Source organism: Ceratotherium simum, chromosome 22 (genome assembly GCF_057802395.1).
Source record: "Ceratotherium simum simum isolate JZ-2026a chromosome 22, ASM5780239v1, whole genome shotgun sequence".
Lineage (NCBI taxonomy): Eukaryota > Metazoa > Chordata > Mammalia > Perissodactyla > Rhinocerotidae > Ceratotherium > Ceratotherium simum.
Genome location: NC_141921.1, coordinates 5,709,022 through 5,728,757, shown reverse-complemented (window position 1 = coordinate 5,728,757; position 19,736 = coordinate 5,709,022). Strand labels below are relative to the sequence as shown.

At 58.6% G+C, this 19,736-nt stretch overlaps 1 protein-coding gene across 3 annotated transcripts in view; it reads right to left on the bottom strand.

Moving 5' to 3' along the window:
* Window positions 1-387: 387 nt before the first annotated feature.
* The window catches only part of GLIS1 (GLIS family zinc finger 1), a 215,770-nt gene continuing 196,421 nt past the window's right edge, over window positions 388-19,736 (bottom strand). For 2 of the 3 annotated variants that reach the window (XM_087445779.1, XM_014793837.2), the window contains 6 exons: window positions 16,943-17,053; window positions 13,635-13,767; window positions 8,649-8,805; window positions 3,682-3,860; window positions 2,890-3,057; window positions 388-564 (listed from right to left, as the gene is read on the bottom strand). In XM_087445779.1, the coding sequence (XP_087301905.1) occupies window positions 407-564; window positions 2,890-3,057; window positions 3,682-3,860; window positions 8,649-8,805; window positions 13,635-13,767; window positions 16,943-17,053 (906 nt within the window). In that variant the 3' untranslated portion in view covers window positions 388-406. The remainder of the gene's footprint in view (window positions 565-2,889; window positions 3,058-3,681; window positions 3,861-8,648; window positions 8,806-13,634; window positions 13,768-16,942; window positions 17,054-19,736) is intronic. The other variant, XM_087445780.1, reaches the window with a different exon arrangement.

Genomic DNA, 19,736 nt, shown 5'->3' with positions numbered 1-19,736 from the left:
CTCCAGGCTGAATCACAAAGCAGAAGCAGGCCCCCAAGTCTCATTTCCAGTTTTTAATGTTTTTCTTGTAAAACCAAAAATATAAAACTGGCAGGGGAATGGAAAACAAGTTCTGTACATTTTATATACACGAGGTCTGTGATTTCAAAACCATTGGGGAGAGAAAAGGAAGACAGTCAAGGGAAGGTCACAGGTCACGGATCCTGACGGGCACCTCTGAGCCCCGGCTCGGGCTCGGATGAGGGCTCCTGGCCAGTGTGGGGCGGCCGCCGCAGGCCCGGCACCCTGGGCTGGGGAGGACTGCGGCCCGGCTGCTCGGGGTGGGTGCGTGGAGGGTGGGAACAGACGGCGCGTGGGCGAGGTGGCGTCTGCGTGGACGGTGGGCAGGTGCAGGAAGGGCCTTCCTTCAGGTGTCCGTGTAGATGGAGGGGATGTGGCTCAGGCAGTGGTCAAAGGCCCCGTTGGGGAAGAAGCCACAGTCCTCAGGACCACTGGGCACCACGTCTTCAGATGGCTGTGGTGGCAGCGGCGTGGGGCACGGGGCCTCGGCCAGGGCCTCGTAGCCTGTGGCTGTGGGGGACAGGGTCCTGGTTGGAGGACTTGGGGGCTATACCTCGTCATTTTTTCCCAGCTCCCAGGCCCCCCTCCTGCCCAGGGTCCCTCCTCACAGCGTCCCCCCAGCAGGGCCTGCTCTGAGCCCTCTGCTCTCCCAGATGGAGAGCTGGTGGGGGAGGCGTTTGGGAGGAGGTGCCCCAGGCCTCGCACTTCCAAGGGGCCAGGGCGGCTGGGGAGACAGGCATGGGCTGGCTTGGGGTGGCCCGTCACCCAGTGCTGGATGGTGGGGCAGAATGTGGGGAGGGCAAGGAGGGTGGGGGGGTATCACAGCTCTTGCCCTTGGGGGGTGGTCCCCTCCTGGCAGAAGGAGCCTAGCCCACCCCCACCCCCACCCTTTCAGGTTCCTGGCCCCACCAGACACACAAGCCCAAGGAAGGGGACCAGCACTCACCAGGCTTGTTTAAATCTTATCTCACTTGTGTTCACAACCAGCCCGTGAGGTGGGACTCACTGTCCCATTTTACAGCTGAGAAGATGGGCTCAGACAGGGCAAGACAGCTGCCCAGGTCATACAGCTAGTAAGTGGGGGAGCTGGGACTTGAACCCCGGTCCATCTGGCTCTTCCACTGGACATGCTGTCTCCAGCGTGGGGACACAGCTCAGAGGCCCTCAAATGGGAGGGGCCTGGAGAGGTCATCCTATCCAGTCCCTGCCCTGGGCTGCTGTCATGAATTTGTGTGGCCTCAGTCTTCCCATCCGTGCAGTGGGATCAGGCTGAACTCTTCCTGAGGCCCCACAGCCCCACCGGAGGCTGGGCTGCCACCCACATAGAGGGGAGAAAGGAGACCAAAAGAACCCCCATCCCCATGTGGGGACATGGAAGCTGCCCCCTCAGAGTTATTTATTTCAGGTCTTGTTGCTAAACCAAGAAATCCCTCCTTGGGCTGGACCGGGGCCGGAGGATGACGGGGTGGGGGAGCCAGCGGTGCTGAGGACAGCGGTGGGTGCCTAACCACACACCAATCCATGTGTGTGCAAACACAGAACACACCCACCCGTCCCTGCACGCCCTGTGATTGGGTACACCTGCCTCTGGTGCATGTATGTGAAGTGTCCACCCACAGATGTACTTACACTGTGCTTGAACACACGGGCACACATGCACACTCATCTAAAACAGCCCAAAGGTGCTAATGCACATCCAGGCACACACGTGTGTGTGCACAAGGACAGGGGTCATAGGGTGGTAACGTAACGTGTGCACAGACGGGGTATGAACATCAGCACAAGCACGATGCAAGCACACGTGCGCGGACACGAGCGCATGCCCCGTGAGCTCCTTACACACTCACAGGGGCTCACACTGCTTGGAGCCCACCCACGCCGGCCCTACATGCACATACACACAGACGTGCCCCACCAACACGTGAGGAAAGAAGACATACGCAGAAACGGGAGCACGTATGTGAACACGTGGACCCACGGCTCTGCGTGTGCTCGTCTGTGGCCTCGTGCTTGTCCATATGTCCTTATCCCTCCACCCCCAGCTGCACACACCCAGAGCTGCCCAAGGGGCCTCTGGGACGGGGTCTCAGGCTCCCCTCTGTCTGGGGCCCAGCCTGCCCAGGCCTGGTAGCTTCCAGCTGGACCTGGGCCTGAGGCTGGCCTGGGGTGCGGCTTGCCTTGGGGAACCCAGGAGGGTCCAGCCCCACCCATCTGATGCTCTGCTCCCACCAGGACTGGCCCTGCTGGTCTGAGCCTGACTCTGCCGTGGGCTGTGCCCAGCCCACCCACCCCCCGGGCTTCTCCACCCCAGCCAGGGGCACTACTCGGGGAAAGGTCCAGGGCCCTGTGGGGACACAGATGCAGCGTGAGGAAAAAGCACAGCCTCCAGACTCTGTCCCTTCCTAGGAGTGTGGCCCCTCTGGGCCTCAGTCTCCTCATCTGTTCAATGGAGATCAGTGTTTGTCTCTTCCCCGCTGCATCCCCAGGTCTACAACTGCGCCCGGTACACAGTAGGCGCTCAGCAAATATTTAAAGGGAAACATCAGCCGGACTGCGAGCTCCCGGTCTCATCTCCTCTGTGTCTTCAGAAACCTGCCAGCATCTAGACACGTATACGCCGTGGAGGGAACACTGACTTCGGTGTCAGGCGTGTGCAGATCCCAGTTCTTTGGGGTCGTGAGACATCTCAGAGCCCTTATTTCCCCCTCTGTAAAGTGGGGATGACCCTCCCTCTGTCCCACGGCTGCGGGAAAAGGTGTGGAGAGCACGCGGCACAGGGCTGGGCTCTGGTGGGCACTCGGGGAAGGGAGGCATGCAGGGGGGGCTCACCTGTGGCAGGTAAAGGTGCACTGAGGCTGTGGTAGCCATTGGGCCGCAGGGGGTTGAAACCGTGGGCCTCCCCAGCCAGTCCGTCCCCACCCGCTGTTGGCTCGGCCGTCCGGTAGCAGTCGCCATAGGGGAAGCAATTCTGGATGGAGTGGAAACTGCCCTGGTACCCTGCAGAGGCGGGCAGCAGGGGCCACATTAACAAAGGAACAATGCCCAGAGCTGGGAGGTGATCTCCCTGCTGTGCTGCTCAGTGCCCCACACTGTCCTGTGCAGATGTGGTGGGTGTGAATGAGAGGAGAGAGCCACAGGGCAGAGCAGGTACCAGGGGTCTGGGCCCCTTCCCAGCTGCACGGGAGGGGGTTGGGCGATGTGGCCCCACATGGCTGCGCCGACTCGAGTCATCGTGGCTGATGAGACTGCGCCGAGGGAAGGGACTGTTGGCCCTCTACCCCCTCCCCTCTGAGATACCCAACCACTCACAGCTCCTCCAAGCAGGAGACCATTCCCACCGGGCCACTGCCAATGCTGTTCCCATGATGTTCCTGCTGCTGGGAGAGCCCTTCGACACCTTGTCACCTTGGTGAGGGAACAAACTTTTCCTCACCCCTCAGAACGAATTTCCTCCAGGAAGCGCCCCTGACTAGGCGGTGGGTGGGAGGCATGTGGGGTCACCCGACTCCCAGCTTCTCCCAGTGTGGCCCTCAGCGGCTGCCTCCCCCAGGTCACGTCTCGCTCCTCTCGGCACCCCGAGGGGAATCTGGGTGTGGAGGAGAGGCCCCCGCCAGAGCTCACCTTGCGGGCTGGGCAGAGGTGGGGGTGGAGGGCTCTGGAAGGGCGGGTAGGGCGGCTTGCTGGGGAGCGTGGGGAAGGGCTGGCCCCCTGGAGAATGGCTCTGAGAGGACGGCGGCAGCAGTGGTGGCCCGAGCCCCTTCGGGGGGCTGACCACGGGCGAGAGGAGGCTGCGTCCCAACCTGGAGAGAAGGGAGACGGCCATCAGCAGGACGGGCTCTGTGGCTCGTGGGGGCCAGAGGCCTGGCTCGCTGCTTGCTCCCCTCTAGCAACGGGGAGCTCACTAGCTGACCTGCTCTAACTTACGACAGTCAAGTTAGAAGAGGATGCTTTTATTTCTGATTATGTTCAAACTGGAATTAAATTATAAAATCCTCTAAGCTTTGGAGTCCAAAGGAATTAGTAAAGAGAAACGTCTATCTGGTATTTAGGACTGATGGACAGCAGGAACACTGGTTACAAGTACGACCTTTGGAGCGGATGGAACTGTGTTTCAAACCCCATCTGCTCTCACTGGCCATGTGGCTGTGAGCAAGTCGCTTCGTGTCTCTGAGCCTCGGTTTCCTCGCAGGGTTGCTGTGTTCTCCACCTGGCAACCAGGGCTAACTACCAGCTGCCCCGCTGGACCCTGATGCTCCAACTCTGTGCCCGCCACTCTGGCCACCTGCAGGACGAGCCCAGGAGCAGCCCACACTGAAAGCCTTGGCAGAGCCTTAGCAAGAGGATACCCCGCGGCACTACCAGTCACCGTTCACCGAGCCTCTGCCTCGCCCCAGGCCTGTGAGAGATGTTCTTGTGTGCTTTTTGCAGATCGAAAAACCAAGGTTCAGAGAGGTTGTCCAAGTTACTCCTGGCCACACAGCACTGACCTCATGGGTTATAGTGAGGGTAAAACTAGATAAAGCGATGCAGACAAAGCACCGAGGATGGTGTCAGATACACTCTTAGGCACTCTGTGAATCATCATTATTATCAAGACGGAGGGAAGGAAAATCAGCAAGTAGGTCTGATGTCCACATCGGCCCTTATTCCCCTGCAGGGGTACTTGTAGGGACCTTCCACCTCCATTCCTAGCCATTTCTCCTCCACTTCATACCTCCTCGATGGAGGACTCACCCGCTCCCTTCATACAGAGACTGAGGGGATGAGGCCTAGCCTGTGCGCTCTGGAAGCTCGTGTTCTGAAACAAGACTGCAGCCGCTGAGAGCCGTGTGGTCACCCCTAACCCGGCTGAGCCCCATGGGCCACCTGACTGGACCGCACATCACTCTAGACCCGGCTCCCTCCTCACGCTGCCTTCCGAAGCCCTGGGGTCTGCTCACAGGAATCAAAATGGCGCTGGGTCAGCTGGGCGTGGGGCCTTGGGACCCGCTGAAGGCTCTCGGCCTACAGGGCACGTGTGTGCACTGCAGGAAGAGGGAGAGTGAGAGGCAGAGTCTCCGTTTTCTCTGCATTTGCAGATTTGTGGGACCATCAACATTAAAATATACTGCAGGTGTAACGTCACAGCTCCAGGTGACCCCCTCGGGCTAGGCATGCCACCCTGGCCCACCCCCTGAGACACGAGGTGTTAACAGGACAGATCCCCATCTCTCTCTGAGGGCAGCGGGACTATCCTAAAACACGAAAAGGACACTTGCGGAGACTGTAGCTCTGCCGAGTCCCCTCTGCTGTCACCACCCCTCTACTGTGCTGTCATCATTCACATGTCTGGGACCCCCCCACACACACTGTTCCATGCTGAAGGCAGCAGAAGGGGTGCCTCTGCGCCGGGCCCCCAGCCTCTAGCCCAGCAACTAACATGCTGTAGGTACACATGTCCCCCGCTTTAACTTAACAAACTGAGCCCTCGTCGAGGCTCCATGAATTAATGATCATTATCATCATCACTAATATTTGTAGGCCTGTTTTGCAGGGCCGTCAAGTGGGACAGGGCCTACCACTGTGCTCTATAAACTGTGGAGGGCTGTGCACAAGCTGTGTCCTCATAACCAGTTCTCCTGGCTGAGGCTGGGCCGAGGCGTGGCCAGGACGGTGGATCCTCCTCCCTCGGGCCCAGGGCATGGTGCCCGTCTGCCTCATGCCCAACCTGCCCTGGCCGCCCCCCCCCCAGCCCTTCTCCGATTTCCTGTCAGCCCCTCGGGGGAGCTCCTGCGGGAGGGCCGGGTCTCGGCCCTGTCCATCATGCGCTCAGCCCTGGGCCTGGCACACAGCGAACAGCTGATAAGTGCTAACAAGTGGGTTTCTGAATGGCTCAGCTACAAACCCAGAGATTAACAGCGCTGCAGAATTAAGGAGAACCAGATCTGAAGAGGAAAAAACACGCGTTTTCAAAGTTTGTTTTTCCTGTCTCAAACCTGCCATAAATTCACATTTGCCACCTTCACAGCCAGTGAAATTAAACAGAACACGCGTCTCGGCAACAGACGCGCAGGCGGAGTCAGGCTGCTCTACCTGAACTCTTTAAAAGGAGAAGGGATCATCTGCAGCTCCTCTTCCGAGTCATGCAAACGAGTCCTAACTCAAATATTTTTGCTTCAATTGGAACCTATAAAAATTAATATAAAACCTCACTGGCCTGGCAGACTGCGGGCTTCATAACTTGCACGGGGCTGGGGGAAAACAACCACCCTATTCGGCGTCTTCTCTGAGCCAGGGTAAATACATTTGGTCATGAAGTCAGGCCCTCTTGGCATATTTTTGAGTGAATCAGATAATTCTGTCAAGCTATTTAAACGTCCTAGCAAACCCCCGAGGAGCCAGAGTGGCCTTCCCTGTTGACTTTGGCAGGAAGAGGAGGCTGAAGGCCTTCTTCCTTCTTCTGAGGGGCTGAAAAAAGAACCCCATTCACGCTGGGCCTGGGCCTGGGCCCGGGCCTGGGCCTAGTGTCAGGCGTGAGGCCCTTCTCTCCCATGGCCCGGAGCAGCCTGGGCGCCTCGGCAGTTGGGACGGCTCGAGCCAGGCTCCCGCAGGCGCGGGTGGGCTGGGGGTCCCGTCTCGGTCTTGTCATCACTCTGCCGCTCGCTGCAGGAATTCTCGACGGGCACTTAGGCAGGCGGCAGGCAGGTGATGAATGAGGCGGAGCAGAGTGCACAGGCCCGAGCAGGGAAAGGCCTCTGTGGTTTATTTTTCTTTGGTTGGAGATGTTTTTGGGCTGGCTGGTGGATGAGCAGGTGGCCTGAGCGGGGGGTGGGTGAGGGGCAGGGGGCTGGTGACCCCAGGACCTGTACCTGGTGACGTGTGCAATGTCAGCTAATCCTCACCACCTTCCTAGAGGAGGGTGTTTTAATGCCCATTTTACAGAGGGAGAAACTGAGGCTTGAGAAGGGCTCAGTTTTCTGGGTCCCCCTCTGTACCCCATGAGGCTGCCTCTTTGTGGCTCTCCACCCACTCACCCCCACAGCCGTCCCCTGCTCCGTGAACGGCACTTTTGCCCACCTGGCAGCTCCTCCCTGACGCCCCCCTCCCTGACCCAGCCAGAGTTCCCCGAGTCCTGCCATCTGACGTCACTAATGCCTTCTGGGTGTTCCTCACCCCACCCTCCGGCCCTGGCGCCGGCTGCCATCCTGCACCCACATTCGATGCTGCCCCTGGCAATCCAGCTCCACGCTGCAAGCTGGGCACATTCTCTTCCCCAAACTGGACCACATCACTGCTCAACACCCTTTGGATAGAGTCCTGTCACAGGCCTCGTGACCTGGCCCCGGCGACCTCTCTTCTGAGCTTGTCACCTCACAAGATGGTTCACATCTCCCAGAACACGCCAAGCTCTCACCACACCTACCTTCACTCCTGCTGCTCCTTCCTCCCAACCTCTCCACTCAGCCAACTCCTACTCAACCTTGGAGGCCCAGCTTAGCATCACCTCCTCCAGGAAGGCTTCCCTGACATCCTCCTCCACCACACTGGGTTCTTTAGGCTTCCACAGCTCCTTCTGCTTCCTTCTGTCAGAGCACTTGCCTGGTGCGGTCTATCCCTGCAGGTCTGTCTGTCCCCACCTCCTCACGGTGAGCTTCTCCAGGGCTGGGGTCATCAGTGGCCCTGGCAGTGTGCCCAGGGCCTGCCCACACCCGGGGCTCCATAACCGGACATTGAATGAATGAATGAGTGACTGGGAGGAGGCGCCTAGTTAGGAGCCTGGACAACAAATTTGGTGATGAAGCCAGGCTGGCCCCAGGTGCAGGCTGGCGCAGGCCAAGGTTGCAGCCTCGGGGAGGAAGGGCAGGGGAGGAGGAAGGCACTGGGGCCAGGCCTTGGGGGACAAGTGTGATGAAGTCGCTGCTGGCGATAAGCAGAAGTGGCAGGGAAGGCAGGCGGTGGGGCTGTGAGGCCGCCCTCTGCTCACTTGCAAGGAGAACAGATTTCAGCAGCATTAGGGGCCAGCACTTAGCACACTGACTGTCCAGCCAGCCAATGAAGTGGTCACGATGAGAACCACACCGAATGCAGGAAGAGGCCGCCCTCCCTGCCGTGACCCTGGAGGCAGGGCTCCTGGACAGCCCTGGCTCCAGGCGAGGGCCACAGCTGCGGTGGCCAGAAATGGAGGCGAGGCCCAGGCCAGCATCTCTGGAGTGGGCAGAGGGCGTTCTGCTCACCAGACACACGTGCGAGCCAAGGAGAAGCCAGAGGGAGGCTCCCGAAGGGGCCTGGGTGTGGCAGCCCAGAATGCAGGGGTCAGGTGGGGGCACCGCATCTCCCGCGGCCGCCCCCCAGGGAGGAGAGGGTGCACGAAGTGGGCGTCAAGAAACCTGGGTGCCAACACATCTACTTGGTAGGGTTACTCTGAGCCACCAACAAAATCGTCACAGAGAGTATTTAGTGCAGGGTGCAGTACACAGTAAGTGCTGCATAAGTGTTGACTATTTTCATTATCGGTAACAACTGTTTAGTGTGCGGGACGCCTGCCCTCACCTGTCTCCCATGCGGGTGCCCACGTGCCGCCCCCGGAGGAGGACCGCTGCTGTACGTACCGATCCCTGGTGTTCTCGGCCGTGGGCAGAGGGGACAGGTGGTGGTGGGAACTGGTGGTGGCGTCCAGTGGGTGGTGCCTGGAAGGAACATCATGCGTCGGGGGCAGGAGGCCTGATGCAAGCCCATTATGGGAGGTGACGGAGCCAGGATACATGCCTACAGGGAAGCAAACAAACACACTGGGCTTCGGCCACTCACTAGGGATGGCTGTGGGCAGCCCAGGGGCTGTGAGCCTGCTCATGGAGAGACAGAGACAACAAGCTCGTATTAATAGAAGGTTAGGGGCCCCAACAAGGGAGATGTTGGCCCCACTCTGTCTGGCCATGGCCTGCCCTGACTGTCAGAGGCATGGGGTGGTCGGTCGGGCTGTGTGTGTGTGTGTGTGTGTGTGTGTGCGTGTGCGTGCGTGCGTGTGTGTGTGTGTGTGTGTGTGTGTGACAGAGAGAGAGAGAGAGAGAGGGAGAGGGAGGGAGAGAGAGGGAGAGAGGGAGAGAGAGAGGGAGAGAGAGCAGAGCCTTGAGGTCCACTGTGAGGCGTTCCGAAGAGAGGATGACTGCACTAGCTGGATGGTAGGCTGGCCTGGGAGACCACTGAGAACAGATGCCACAGATGGTCGTACAGGCTGTACACTGCACAAGGCTCCCCACTGAGGAGAGGAGTCAACCATGCTCTAGTCTCGGATTCTAAATCTCTAGAAGACACTTGCAGGGTGATACCACCTTTTATAATCTTTTACTCTCAAGGGTCTTACGCTTGTTAAGAGGACAGGTGGGGTAACGAATCAAATGGGGGACACTACGTCAGAGTCAGATGTTGCCCCAGGGGCCCAATGAGGGTCTGAGAGCAGTTACTGAGGCCAGTGCTTCCCAAATGCCTTCACCAAGGAACCCCAATTAGAGGAGAGAATGAACCCCTACACTGGGACTGGAGCCTGAAAGGGACACAGCAAGGGTGGCAAGTTTTTGACATTCCCTATTCTACCTGAAAAAACAGGGCCAATTTTGTACCCCTCTTTAATCCGGCCATGTTTATGTGAATTTTAATAGAAATTGACATCATTTTCCCAGAAATCAGTTCATCAAGTTGATGCCGTGGGAGGACTCTGGCCCTGGGGGCCATGCCCAGAGCTGCACTGCTGCAGTGTCCACTCTGATTGGTCAGAGCTCACCCTGGGCCAGCTGTTACATTAGGAAAATCACTCTGGTCATCATGGATCCAGACCCAGTGCTGTGTATCACCTCATGAGAACCATCTGAGAACACAACATGCTCTTTTCAAGGATGGGATAAAGGAGGAACTTCTACTTTCTCAGGTAGTTGGGGTTCCAAGGCTAGCCTATCCCAGGCTGGCCCCTCTGGCCCAGGCCTGCACTTCAGGGAGCTATGATAAGGAACTGAGCAGGGCTGTGGCAGGGATAGCAAGCTCAATGACTTAGGTGGCACAGCAGGGAGCAAAATAAGTGAAACCACAGGGGTTAACAACAGGGAGCAGTGGGGACTGTGGCAAAGCGGAGAGAATGTGCCCCTTAAAGGCCTTACATTGAAACTCTTAAAAAACAGAAAAAACAAAATACTGTTCCTATGAGACCAAACAGTTTGCAACCCCTGGTCTGGAGTTAGAGCAGCAGACATCCTATGGATGGGTTACATTAAGTGAAATTCTACTCTTACAATAAATGCATATCATTAACAACAGTCACTGTTAATTAAGAATGTACTTGTGTCAAGCTCTTTCTCTACACTATCTAGTTAACTGTCTCAACAACTGTCAATAAGGGAGATAATACGATCCGATCCTATTTTAAGATAAAGAAACTAAGTCTTAAGAACTTCAATGATTCGTCAAAAGTCACGAAGTGGGCAGCTAATCAGGTCTTTCTCTGGAGTGATACCAAGAGGAAGTCCACTTAAAGCCAGGCCCAGGAAAGAGCCTGGGGCTGCAGCTCAGGCTGTGGCCTGGAGGACCGGCTAGGGGCCTCTGGGGGGGGCTTCCCTGTGGGTGGCTGTGAGACCCCAGTCCTCACCCCTCCCTGTCTCGGAGACCTCTGCTCCCAGGGCAGCCCCGCCTGTCCACCCGTCCACAGTCTCCCTTAGCCACACATCCCTCCCCGCCGGGTCAGGAAGGCACCTGGAGGGGTTCTGTGGATGGAGCCCGGCTCGGAGCTGCTCACGCCTGCTCCACTCACCACTCTCCCTAGCACCTCCCCACCTGCCATCTTGAACCACTTTGGGGGCCTGACAGCTAGGAAGGCCTAGAATCCTGATAAATCCTGCCCCCTCTTGCTCAGCCATGCTGACCTCATGCTTCTCCCGTCCTCACTGCCCGCCACGTTACCCTGGCTTGGCTACAGGGGCCGGCCTGTCAGATCAGCTCCCAAGGGCCTCCTATGACGAGAGACGAGCTCTTGGGAACTTCCTACAGTCAGACGATGAAAATTCAGCGTGATCCTCACCAGCTCCTCCCTCGCACCCACCCTCTCTTCTGGACTGTTCTATCCTGGCACTCCTTGAATCTCTCCCCTTTACCCTGCCTTCGCCCTGCCCTGGTCCAGGTCCCTTCCTGTAGAGCCCCCGAGGATGAATACACGGTGGGCGACGGGGGGCATGAACTAGGCATGTTGAACGTGTGAGCAGACACCGGATGGGATGAGGGAACGCCCGGACCGTGAGGGGCAGCGGGAGTGGGGACGCCGCGGGGCCTGCTGGCCTGTCCCCTGACGCACCGCTTCAGGCTGTAAATCAGCGTCATCAATCAGCCGTGAGCACTTACCCTCCGGCCCCAACATCTGTTCCACCTGCCGTGTGCCCCGCAGAAGAACCCGGGGGACCCAGGACCCCTGGATTTGCGTGGCGGGCCCTTCCCTCCCCGCTGTGCTGGGAGCAGCCAGAGGACAGGAGCCAGCACAGGCCCGGCACACAGTAGGTGCTCAGTATGGCGCAGGCGTCATGAGCAGCAGGGAGGTGGCTATTTGGTTAAGGGCATGGCCTGCAGCCAGGTGGCCTGGGTCGGATCCAGCCTCTGCCGTTTACTGGCTGTGAGACGTCGGATCCAGCCTCTGCCGTTTACTGGCTGTGAGACCTCGGGGAAATTTACTGCAGCTCTCCAGGCCTCAGTCTCCTCGCCTGGAAAGGAGGAGCTTAGCAGCTGGTACTTGATTTGGCTGTTGTGAGGGTTACGTCGCTAACGCAGCTACCTACAGTCCCTGGAGAGGCTCCCGGCACCTACTCAACACGTGCTGGCTGCTGCACCATCATGAGATGGGGGAGGAAACGCTCTTCTCACTCGCCATGAACGGCAATAACAACGATTAGATAAAATCATCGGTCACGCAGGGTTTATGTCAGCGATCACGTCCACCACCGCCCTGGTTCTCACAGCAGGAAGATACCGCTCACTCACGGTCACGGAGCAGGCCTGGCGGGCGTGGTATTCGTGCCCCGATCCGTGCTGCTGCCTCAGTGACGGGGTTTCTCGTCTGGAGCATGGGCTCAACAGCCCCGCCATGGGGTGGCTGAGGACCGAGTGAGATGATGTTTCTGAAGCGATCAGTCCAAGCAGGTGCTCCACAGGTGGTGCTGCCGCCCCGGACCCTCTCCCGGGGTAAGCCCTGGGCCGGGATCTGGGAGAACAGGCTTCCAACCGGGGTCCGCAGCTGACTTCTCTGGATGATCTGGGGTAAGTCCTTCTCCCGCCCAGGCCTGAGTCCTCCCAGGATAAAAACGACGGGGCTGCAGGACCTCTGCCCCAGGCGGCCATCGCTAATCAGCCACAGCCCCCTTTCCTGCTGCGTCAGGGAGCCTCAGAAGCCTTCTCAACACAGAGCTCCAAGGGGTCATTACCAGCCATGGGAGCCGGCACTTGAGATGCAAATCTTCACCGCTCTACTGGGTCATCCCTATGGTCTCTTCTCCCCCTGCTGTTTTAGCAATGCTGACCCTGTGAGAAGCAGCCCATGGCAGGGGCCCCCTGGCTGGAGGAGAAGGGTGTGGTCCCCCCTCCACGGCCCCTTCTTCCTGGGGGTCCTCACAGACTCCTGTGGAGGGGGACCCACGGGAAAGGGTGAAAACCTTCTCTTCCCCAGGCTGTTTGGTAAAGGCTTTGACAGAGTTTTAAATCTGCTGCTACTTCAAAGCTGAGGGGAAAGAATAAAAATTTAGAAAATAAAAAATGTAAAAAACGGTTGGAGTAATTTAAGAAATCCCAGAGGGTGGGAAGAGCTTTCGGCTCTGACACCGTGGCTTCTTCAGGGGAAGAGAGAGAGCACGAGCACCGTCCACTGGAGTCCACAGGTCACGCCGCCTTCTCCGGGCAGCCAGGAACGTCTGCCAGGCCGAGACCTGCCCAGTGGCCTGCAGCTGCGTGAGGGACAGACAGTCTGCCTTGGCTGGACCAGGGGCTCTGAGTGTCCAGCTGGATGGGCCGCAGGGTCCCAGGGGGTTGAGGGGACCCCTCTGTGGGTCCCACAGTTTAGTGATGAGCTGGAAGCGATTATGGCCAAGCTGCCCACCCCCTCAGAGCCTCAGCTTGCTCTTCTGAAGCAGGAGTCCTGGTGGGGCATCCTGGTGGCGAGTCCACGGGACTTCAAGTCGAGGCCCAGGCCTGAACCCTGAGGCGGGTCCCGGCGGAAGTGCAGGCGCTGCCTTGGTGAAGGCAAGCGGAGAGGAGGCCGGCAGGGAGGGACAGCGGCTCAGAAGCAAGACGGAGCAGAGGCTGTTCCGGGCACTGCCTCATTACCAAGCCCGGGGCAGGAGGCCACCAGGAGGGCCCAGGTCCTGCTGAGAGCAGCCTGGGCTTCATCCCACGGGCGATGGCGACCCACAAGAGAGTGAAGGGACATCTGCCTAGTTACATAAGCTGCAGAGGCGATGGAGCCCAGGGGAGCGGGTGCCCCCCTGCAAGTCGTGCCCACGTGGCCCTGGCGGCCCACATGCATCGCTGTCTTCCTGTAGGGCTGTGCGCCTGGCCCTGCCTCCCCGCGTGCATACCTGGGAGCAGCTCCTGGCCCAGGGCGTGGCCAGCCTTCCCGTCACTGGCAGCCAGCTGTGTGGACGCATGGAGCTGCTGCAGGGCCAGACACTCCGTCAGGACATCGGCCTCAGTATCAGGGACCGTGTGCAGCTGGGAAGCAAGCAGAGGGAGAGAGGGTGTTAGTGACAGACCATGTGCCCACTGGCAACCCTCCCTTTAGGAGACAGCACAGGAAGGACAGTGCCCCAGGGCAAGACCCTTCACCTCACTGCGCCTCAGTTTCCTCATCTGTAAAATGGGGCTAATTATGTACATTGTGAAGATTGTGTTAGTTCAGGTCTGAGCAAGAAGATGCTAAGAGGAGACTGAACCTGCACGGATCTTAATAGGGGCAGTGCCTGTGTGGGAGAAATTAGGGAAGGAGCCGTCAGACCGAGTTCAAAGTCTGATTCTGAGGGAAGGAGGGAGCGGGGAGGCTGGTGGAAGCTTCCTAGACTGGGAGTCCAGGGAGGCTGGGAGTCTTCAGGGAGCCAGAGTCTGCTGGATGTCAGTGGGGTCCTACGTCTCCTCGGAAGGGGTCTGCCTCAGTGTCCTCGTGGGGCCTCCTGTGCTCAGTCACTGGCTGGGTGCAGCCTGTGGGAGGCATGGCCTCAGCACAGAGGTTGAGATGGTGGTCAGAGGGCAGCAGCTGTGGCCTCCCGTGGGGCTGGAGGTGTGTGAGGCACATCCTCGTGGATGCCACAGAGAGGAACTGAGGCGCTGGGAGTAAGCGTCTTTCCCTTCTCCCCCCACCTCCCCATCTCTCTTCCTTCCCGGCACAAGGTGCAGTGGAGACAGGCCAGGCCTAAGAAGGAAGACTTGGGTTCAAATGTCACTCCACCTCTTCTTACTCCCTCTGTGTGTGACGACGTGTGACACTCAACAACTCACTCACCTCTCTGGCCTCCCCTCCCCCGCCTCACCCCAGGCTGCTGTGAGGAGTAGCGACGTGAGGGGTATGAACACGCTCGCGTGGTGTGACGTGTGGTACGAGGGGCTGTGGCTCCACAGGGGCACGCCTCAGTGGGCCCGCTGGATGGAGGGGCCTGAAGTCGTTGGCTGAGAGCAAGCCCGGGCTGGATAAGCACAGCCACTCAACATAGCTTTGGCCAGCAACCCTCGGCTGTCCCCAAGACAGACTTGAGCTCGACGCCTCAGAAGGCCTTCCCCTCTGCAGATGGGGCTAGGGAGGGGCTGGTTGGGGCCTTGGGGCGTCAGGCCGTGAGGGGGGATGCACCTGGCTGGGAAGAGCCCCTTCTCTTGGGGAAATCCCAAAGCTTGACTACCGAGCCCTGAAGGTTGACTTGTTCAAACCCTCATTTTAACTGGACCAAACAGACCCAGAGAAGGCAAGATACCTGTCCCATGTCACATAACAGCTGAGAGTCAGCCCCGAGGGTCTTTCCATACTGCCAGGCCAGAAGGGCCAGCACCCAGGCTCGGGGAAGGCATGCCCAGCCTCCCGATGGGCTCTCGGTTCCCTGACCCAGCAGCTGTTTTCCATGTAAATTAAGCTTCTGGCAAAAGAGGACCAGGGCATGTCCTTGCAGACCGCAATGTCGATCGGATTAGGAGCAGCAGGAGAGGAGAATTAGGGAAGAAAAGCATTTCTAATTCGCTCTGAAACGCAGCAGTGCTGCCAAGGAGCTGTCATAATACAAGGGTCGCTTTACCCAGAAAGATACATCATCCCCAATGGCTCTTAGTGGATGCTTATTGTTGGGAAGTTTGCGGATCTGAGGCCCTGGGTCCCTGGGGCTCAGCGCGAGCCAAGCACAGGGCCTGGGAAAACCAGGGCAGGATTCTGGTCCGTGGGCACCAGTCCGCTCGGGACAGAAGCCTCCCTGGCGTGCAGCCTGGGCCATTCCCTGCCTCTGCTCAGGCCCCTCAACCTGAGAGCAGTGGAGAGAGCTCAGGCCCTGGAGACAGACAGGTCTGTGACGGGACCTTGGCTCTGTCCCTCCTCCGCTGCACAAATCTGGGCAGATCTGCTAATGCTCTGAGTCTCAGTTTCCACATCTCTAAAATGGGAAAAAACAGTGCCGGTTTCCTATGGTGACAGGGAGACTAAATGAGATCCAGTCTGTGCAGCACCAGCTCAGCCTGGGTGAAGGCTCGCCTCTCCCCTCTCAGGGGCAACATGGTGGGGAGGGGTGCTTTCACCAGGAGCTCTTGAGCATGCTGTGACCATGTCCCTTCTCTGTCCTCCTGCTGCCTGCAGGGTGCAGACTCAAGTCTGAGCCTGACTGTCCCCTCCCCATTGTCCTTCCCCCTGAGGCCTGCTTGCTTCCAGCACCTTATCTCTGTGTACCCGCATCCCAGGGACTAAAGCATCTGATTGCTCTAGCCGCTAGGCCTTTCTCTGCTTTATGCACGGCTGTATCCACAGTTCTTAGAACAGTACTTGGAAAACAGTAGGTGCTCCCTAATCCTGCTGAAAAATTAATGGGGTCTTCTTCATCTGTCCTCCTCTGTCATGCTGATGTCCCCAGATTGGCCCCTGGTGTTTCTCTTCACTCCCACACCCTCCCTGGCACTAAAGTGCCCCCAGTGGTCCTCTGGAGACGTGGGTTAAACCCAACTGGGTGGGCTCTGCCCCAAGTCGCAGCCCCGTCCCTCCTGCTGCGCTGGGTCCCTCGTGGCTCACACACTCCTTGTCCAAAACAGAACTCACTGCTTTCTTCTGCAAATCTGTTTCTTTCTTAGATTCTCTGTTCGGGTGAAAGGGACCACCATCAATCCTGCCCCCAAAGTCTGACCCTGATGCTCCTTCCGGCCAAGGCCACAGGACTAGCAGCGGCGATGCTGGCAGGCCGGCTCCAGAGCACACACCACTGCGCCTACTGCCCCCAGCGTCATTTCTTCCATGGACCCTCCTGTTCCCACCCTGACAGACTAAGGCCCCTTCTCTGTGCCCCTGACTATTCTTTACATACCTCTATTGCAGTCTTTACTATATTATAACAAATTATCTCTTTATGTCTGTCTTACACTTGCCAGGTCCCCACTGAAGGCGGACCATGGTTTTCGTTTTTTGCCTCCTCGGTGCCTACAGAGAGCCTGACATCAGATGTTTACTAAATGAGCTGTGGCAAGAGGGCAGATGGATAAGAGAGGAGCTGGTGGACAGTGTGTGGGTGGATAAATGTCCGACTGGCTGGGGGCAGACGGTGGATGATGGACAGCGGCATCCTCGGGTATGTGGGGACCTGGCTTGAAGCCGGACGAGTGGTGGGAGGCCCGAAGGGCGTCTGCAGAAGTGCGCCTGGAACGGAGGCCAACTTACCTTCTTACGCACCTGCTGCTCTTTGGCTGAATGGGCCTTCACGTGCTTGCGGAGGGAGCTGGGGTCCGTGTAGCGCTTGGAGCAGCCAGGGATCTGACAGGCATACGGCTTCTGTAACATCAGGGGGCAGAGGTGGGGTGAGCGAGGGGCCACCTGCCAGGCCCAAGGTCCCACTGCGTGACCCACAGTGGGGAGGACTGGATGAGGGGCAGGCTGCCTCTCTGTCCCTGTCCCTCCGTGTCCCCCCAAGCCGGGAGGGGTCTGACTCAGCCAGCTCTGCCCGCCAGTGTGGGGAAGGTGCCTGGCCCGGTAGTGAAGGAGGGGTTGTGTCTCTATTCTACCCTCATGCTGGGACCTCAGGCAAGTCTCCCCTCTCTGGATCTCACTTTTCTCCTCTGCAAAATGGAGCCAACTGAGCTCCAAGGATTCTTCCAGCTCTGACACTAGCTCAGAGGAAAGCGCACCCCTTGTAGCCCGCAGCTGCAGAGAAGCAGCGAGTTGACAAGGAGGAAAGTGAGGTGGCTGCCTTGGAAAAGAGGAGGTGGAGGAAAGGGGAAGAGAGGGCGACAGCATGAGGTGGGGCCACAAATGTGGGGCCAAGCTGGCGTACAGCAGGGCCCCAGGCTGTGAGCGACTGACCACACCTTGCACTGGGTCCCAAGTCCCCAGACTGCTCTCTGGGTCACGAGAAACCCAGGTGCTCATCCCGACAATCGCAGGAGACCAGAAGGGAACTGGATCTCAGACACAGGCCTGGGGAGGCTAGGGGTCTGTACCCTTTGTGTCCCTTCCCCTTGGGGCTCTGATTGCCAATCTAGAACAAATCCAGGCCCACTGCCTCCCCTGGTTCCTGCCCGGGCCCCACCCTGCTCTCTGCGCTCCTATCTCCCCTCACACTCACAGCCAGAGGGCTTTCTCACAGATCTGGCCATGCTCTCACCTTCTAAAACCCCTCCATGTCTCCCTGGTACCCTCAGACACAGCCCATCTCCTGGCACTGAAGGCCCTTTGTGACTTGGGCCCTGCTTAAGTTCTCCCCCTCCTCCTGCCCCAGCCCCTGCATACCCACCTGCCTCTCCACGCGCTGCTAGAATCTTCTTCCCACCTCCACCCCCTGAGCTTCCCACTGGCAGCAATGTCTACCCTGCACGGCTGAGTTTGCTCAGTGTCCTCCACCAGGTGGTGAGTTTTCCGCAGGGGAAGGTCCCTTCTGATTTATCTCGGGTCCCAGGGACTGACCCAGGGCAGAGGACCCAGGGCTCTAGCTGAACTCTGAGCCCTCGGATAGGGGCTTCCACAAGACCCTGCTTGGGGCCTCAGGCTGCTGCCGGGCTTGAAACCCCTAAGGCTTCCCCCTCACAACACATTTTGGGTTCCAATTTCTCAGGGCCATCTAGCTTCCAGTGACTGCAGGGGACAGACAGGAGGACGTCTGGAAGAGGTGACGCCTCTCAGGTTAAGCACCAGGGACTGCTATGCCCCCGTCAGACAAGCCCACGTGGAACTGCCCCCCACCCCCCGCCTTGACCTCAAGGCTGCTCTGCCCCTGCGGGACCAAGGCCGGTGGACCGCAGACCCAGGGACCTTGTGGGGTGGGTGAAGCAGAAAGAGATGACCGTACCTTGGTGCTGCCGCAGAGTTGCCAGGTTAAAGAAACGGAGGAGAGCAAAAAGAGAGACAGCGGTGAGAGGCTTGCCCCGCTGAAAGGAAGGTAGGGGGTGGGAGGGTGGAAGGCACACCTCAGCCCTGCCCCCACCCAACCACACAGAGACACACAGAGACACACAGACACAGAGACACACAGACACATACAAAGAGACACGCACACAGACACCCATACACACAGAAACACAGACACAGCCCTGCTCTCATGGGCCTGACCCCTACCCCAACACATGGACAGACACAGACATACATGCATGCATGCACGCACACATGCACACACAACCCCTCATGGGCCTCACCCTAACCCCAACACACGCACGCCCACGGGCGCGCGCGCGCGCACACATGCACACACACACTCTTTCTCTCTCTCGTGGGCCCTGCCCTGCCCCAGGCCCTGTCCCTCAGGGATGCTGATACAAATCCACACGCTTTTGTCAAAAAGCAAACAAACAGAGCTCCGTGTGTGCAAGCGCACTCGCCTGGAAAGAGGGCACAAGGCCCATCTCCGTGTTTGTTTTTCCAGGGCCTGACGTGTGTAGAACATTCCTCCGGCCCAGCTCCCTCGTGAGCCCTCAGGAAACCGTGTGGCTGTCCCAAGCAGCAGCCCCGCCCCAGGCCTGGAGTCACCGCACAGGATCCGAAGCCTTGTTACTAACAAACAAGGACACTCCTGGCTGTGCTGGGAGGACAGAGACTGCTGCTCAGGAAGCCTCCAGATCCGTGCTCATGATCAGCTGCTCATCTCCTGAGCGCTCCCTCCATGCAGGCACTAAGCACTCGCCACCCAGCATCTCCTTCAGTCTCGGCCACCCCGAGAAGCATCCCTACTTTGCAGATGAGGAAGATCTCACAGCGAGTGAGAGTGTGCCCATGACACTCTGCTAGTCCTCTCGTCCGCAACCTTAATGGTCCAGTGAAGGGGCCAAGAGAGATTATCACCCTTCATCTTGCCAATGGGGAAACTGAGGCCAGAGCAGGACAGTGGCTTATTCGGGGAGTCGGTGGCAGTCAGGACTCCAACCCCACACTGGGTGCCTGGGACATGGCAGGACTTGGTCAGCATTCAGCCAGCAGTCATAGGAGGGGGAAAGGAGGGACTCATAACTGCTGTGCAGACCGCGTGTCA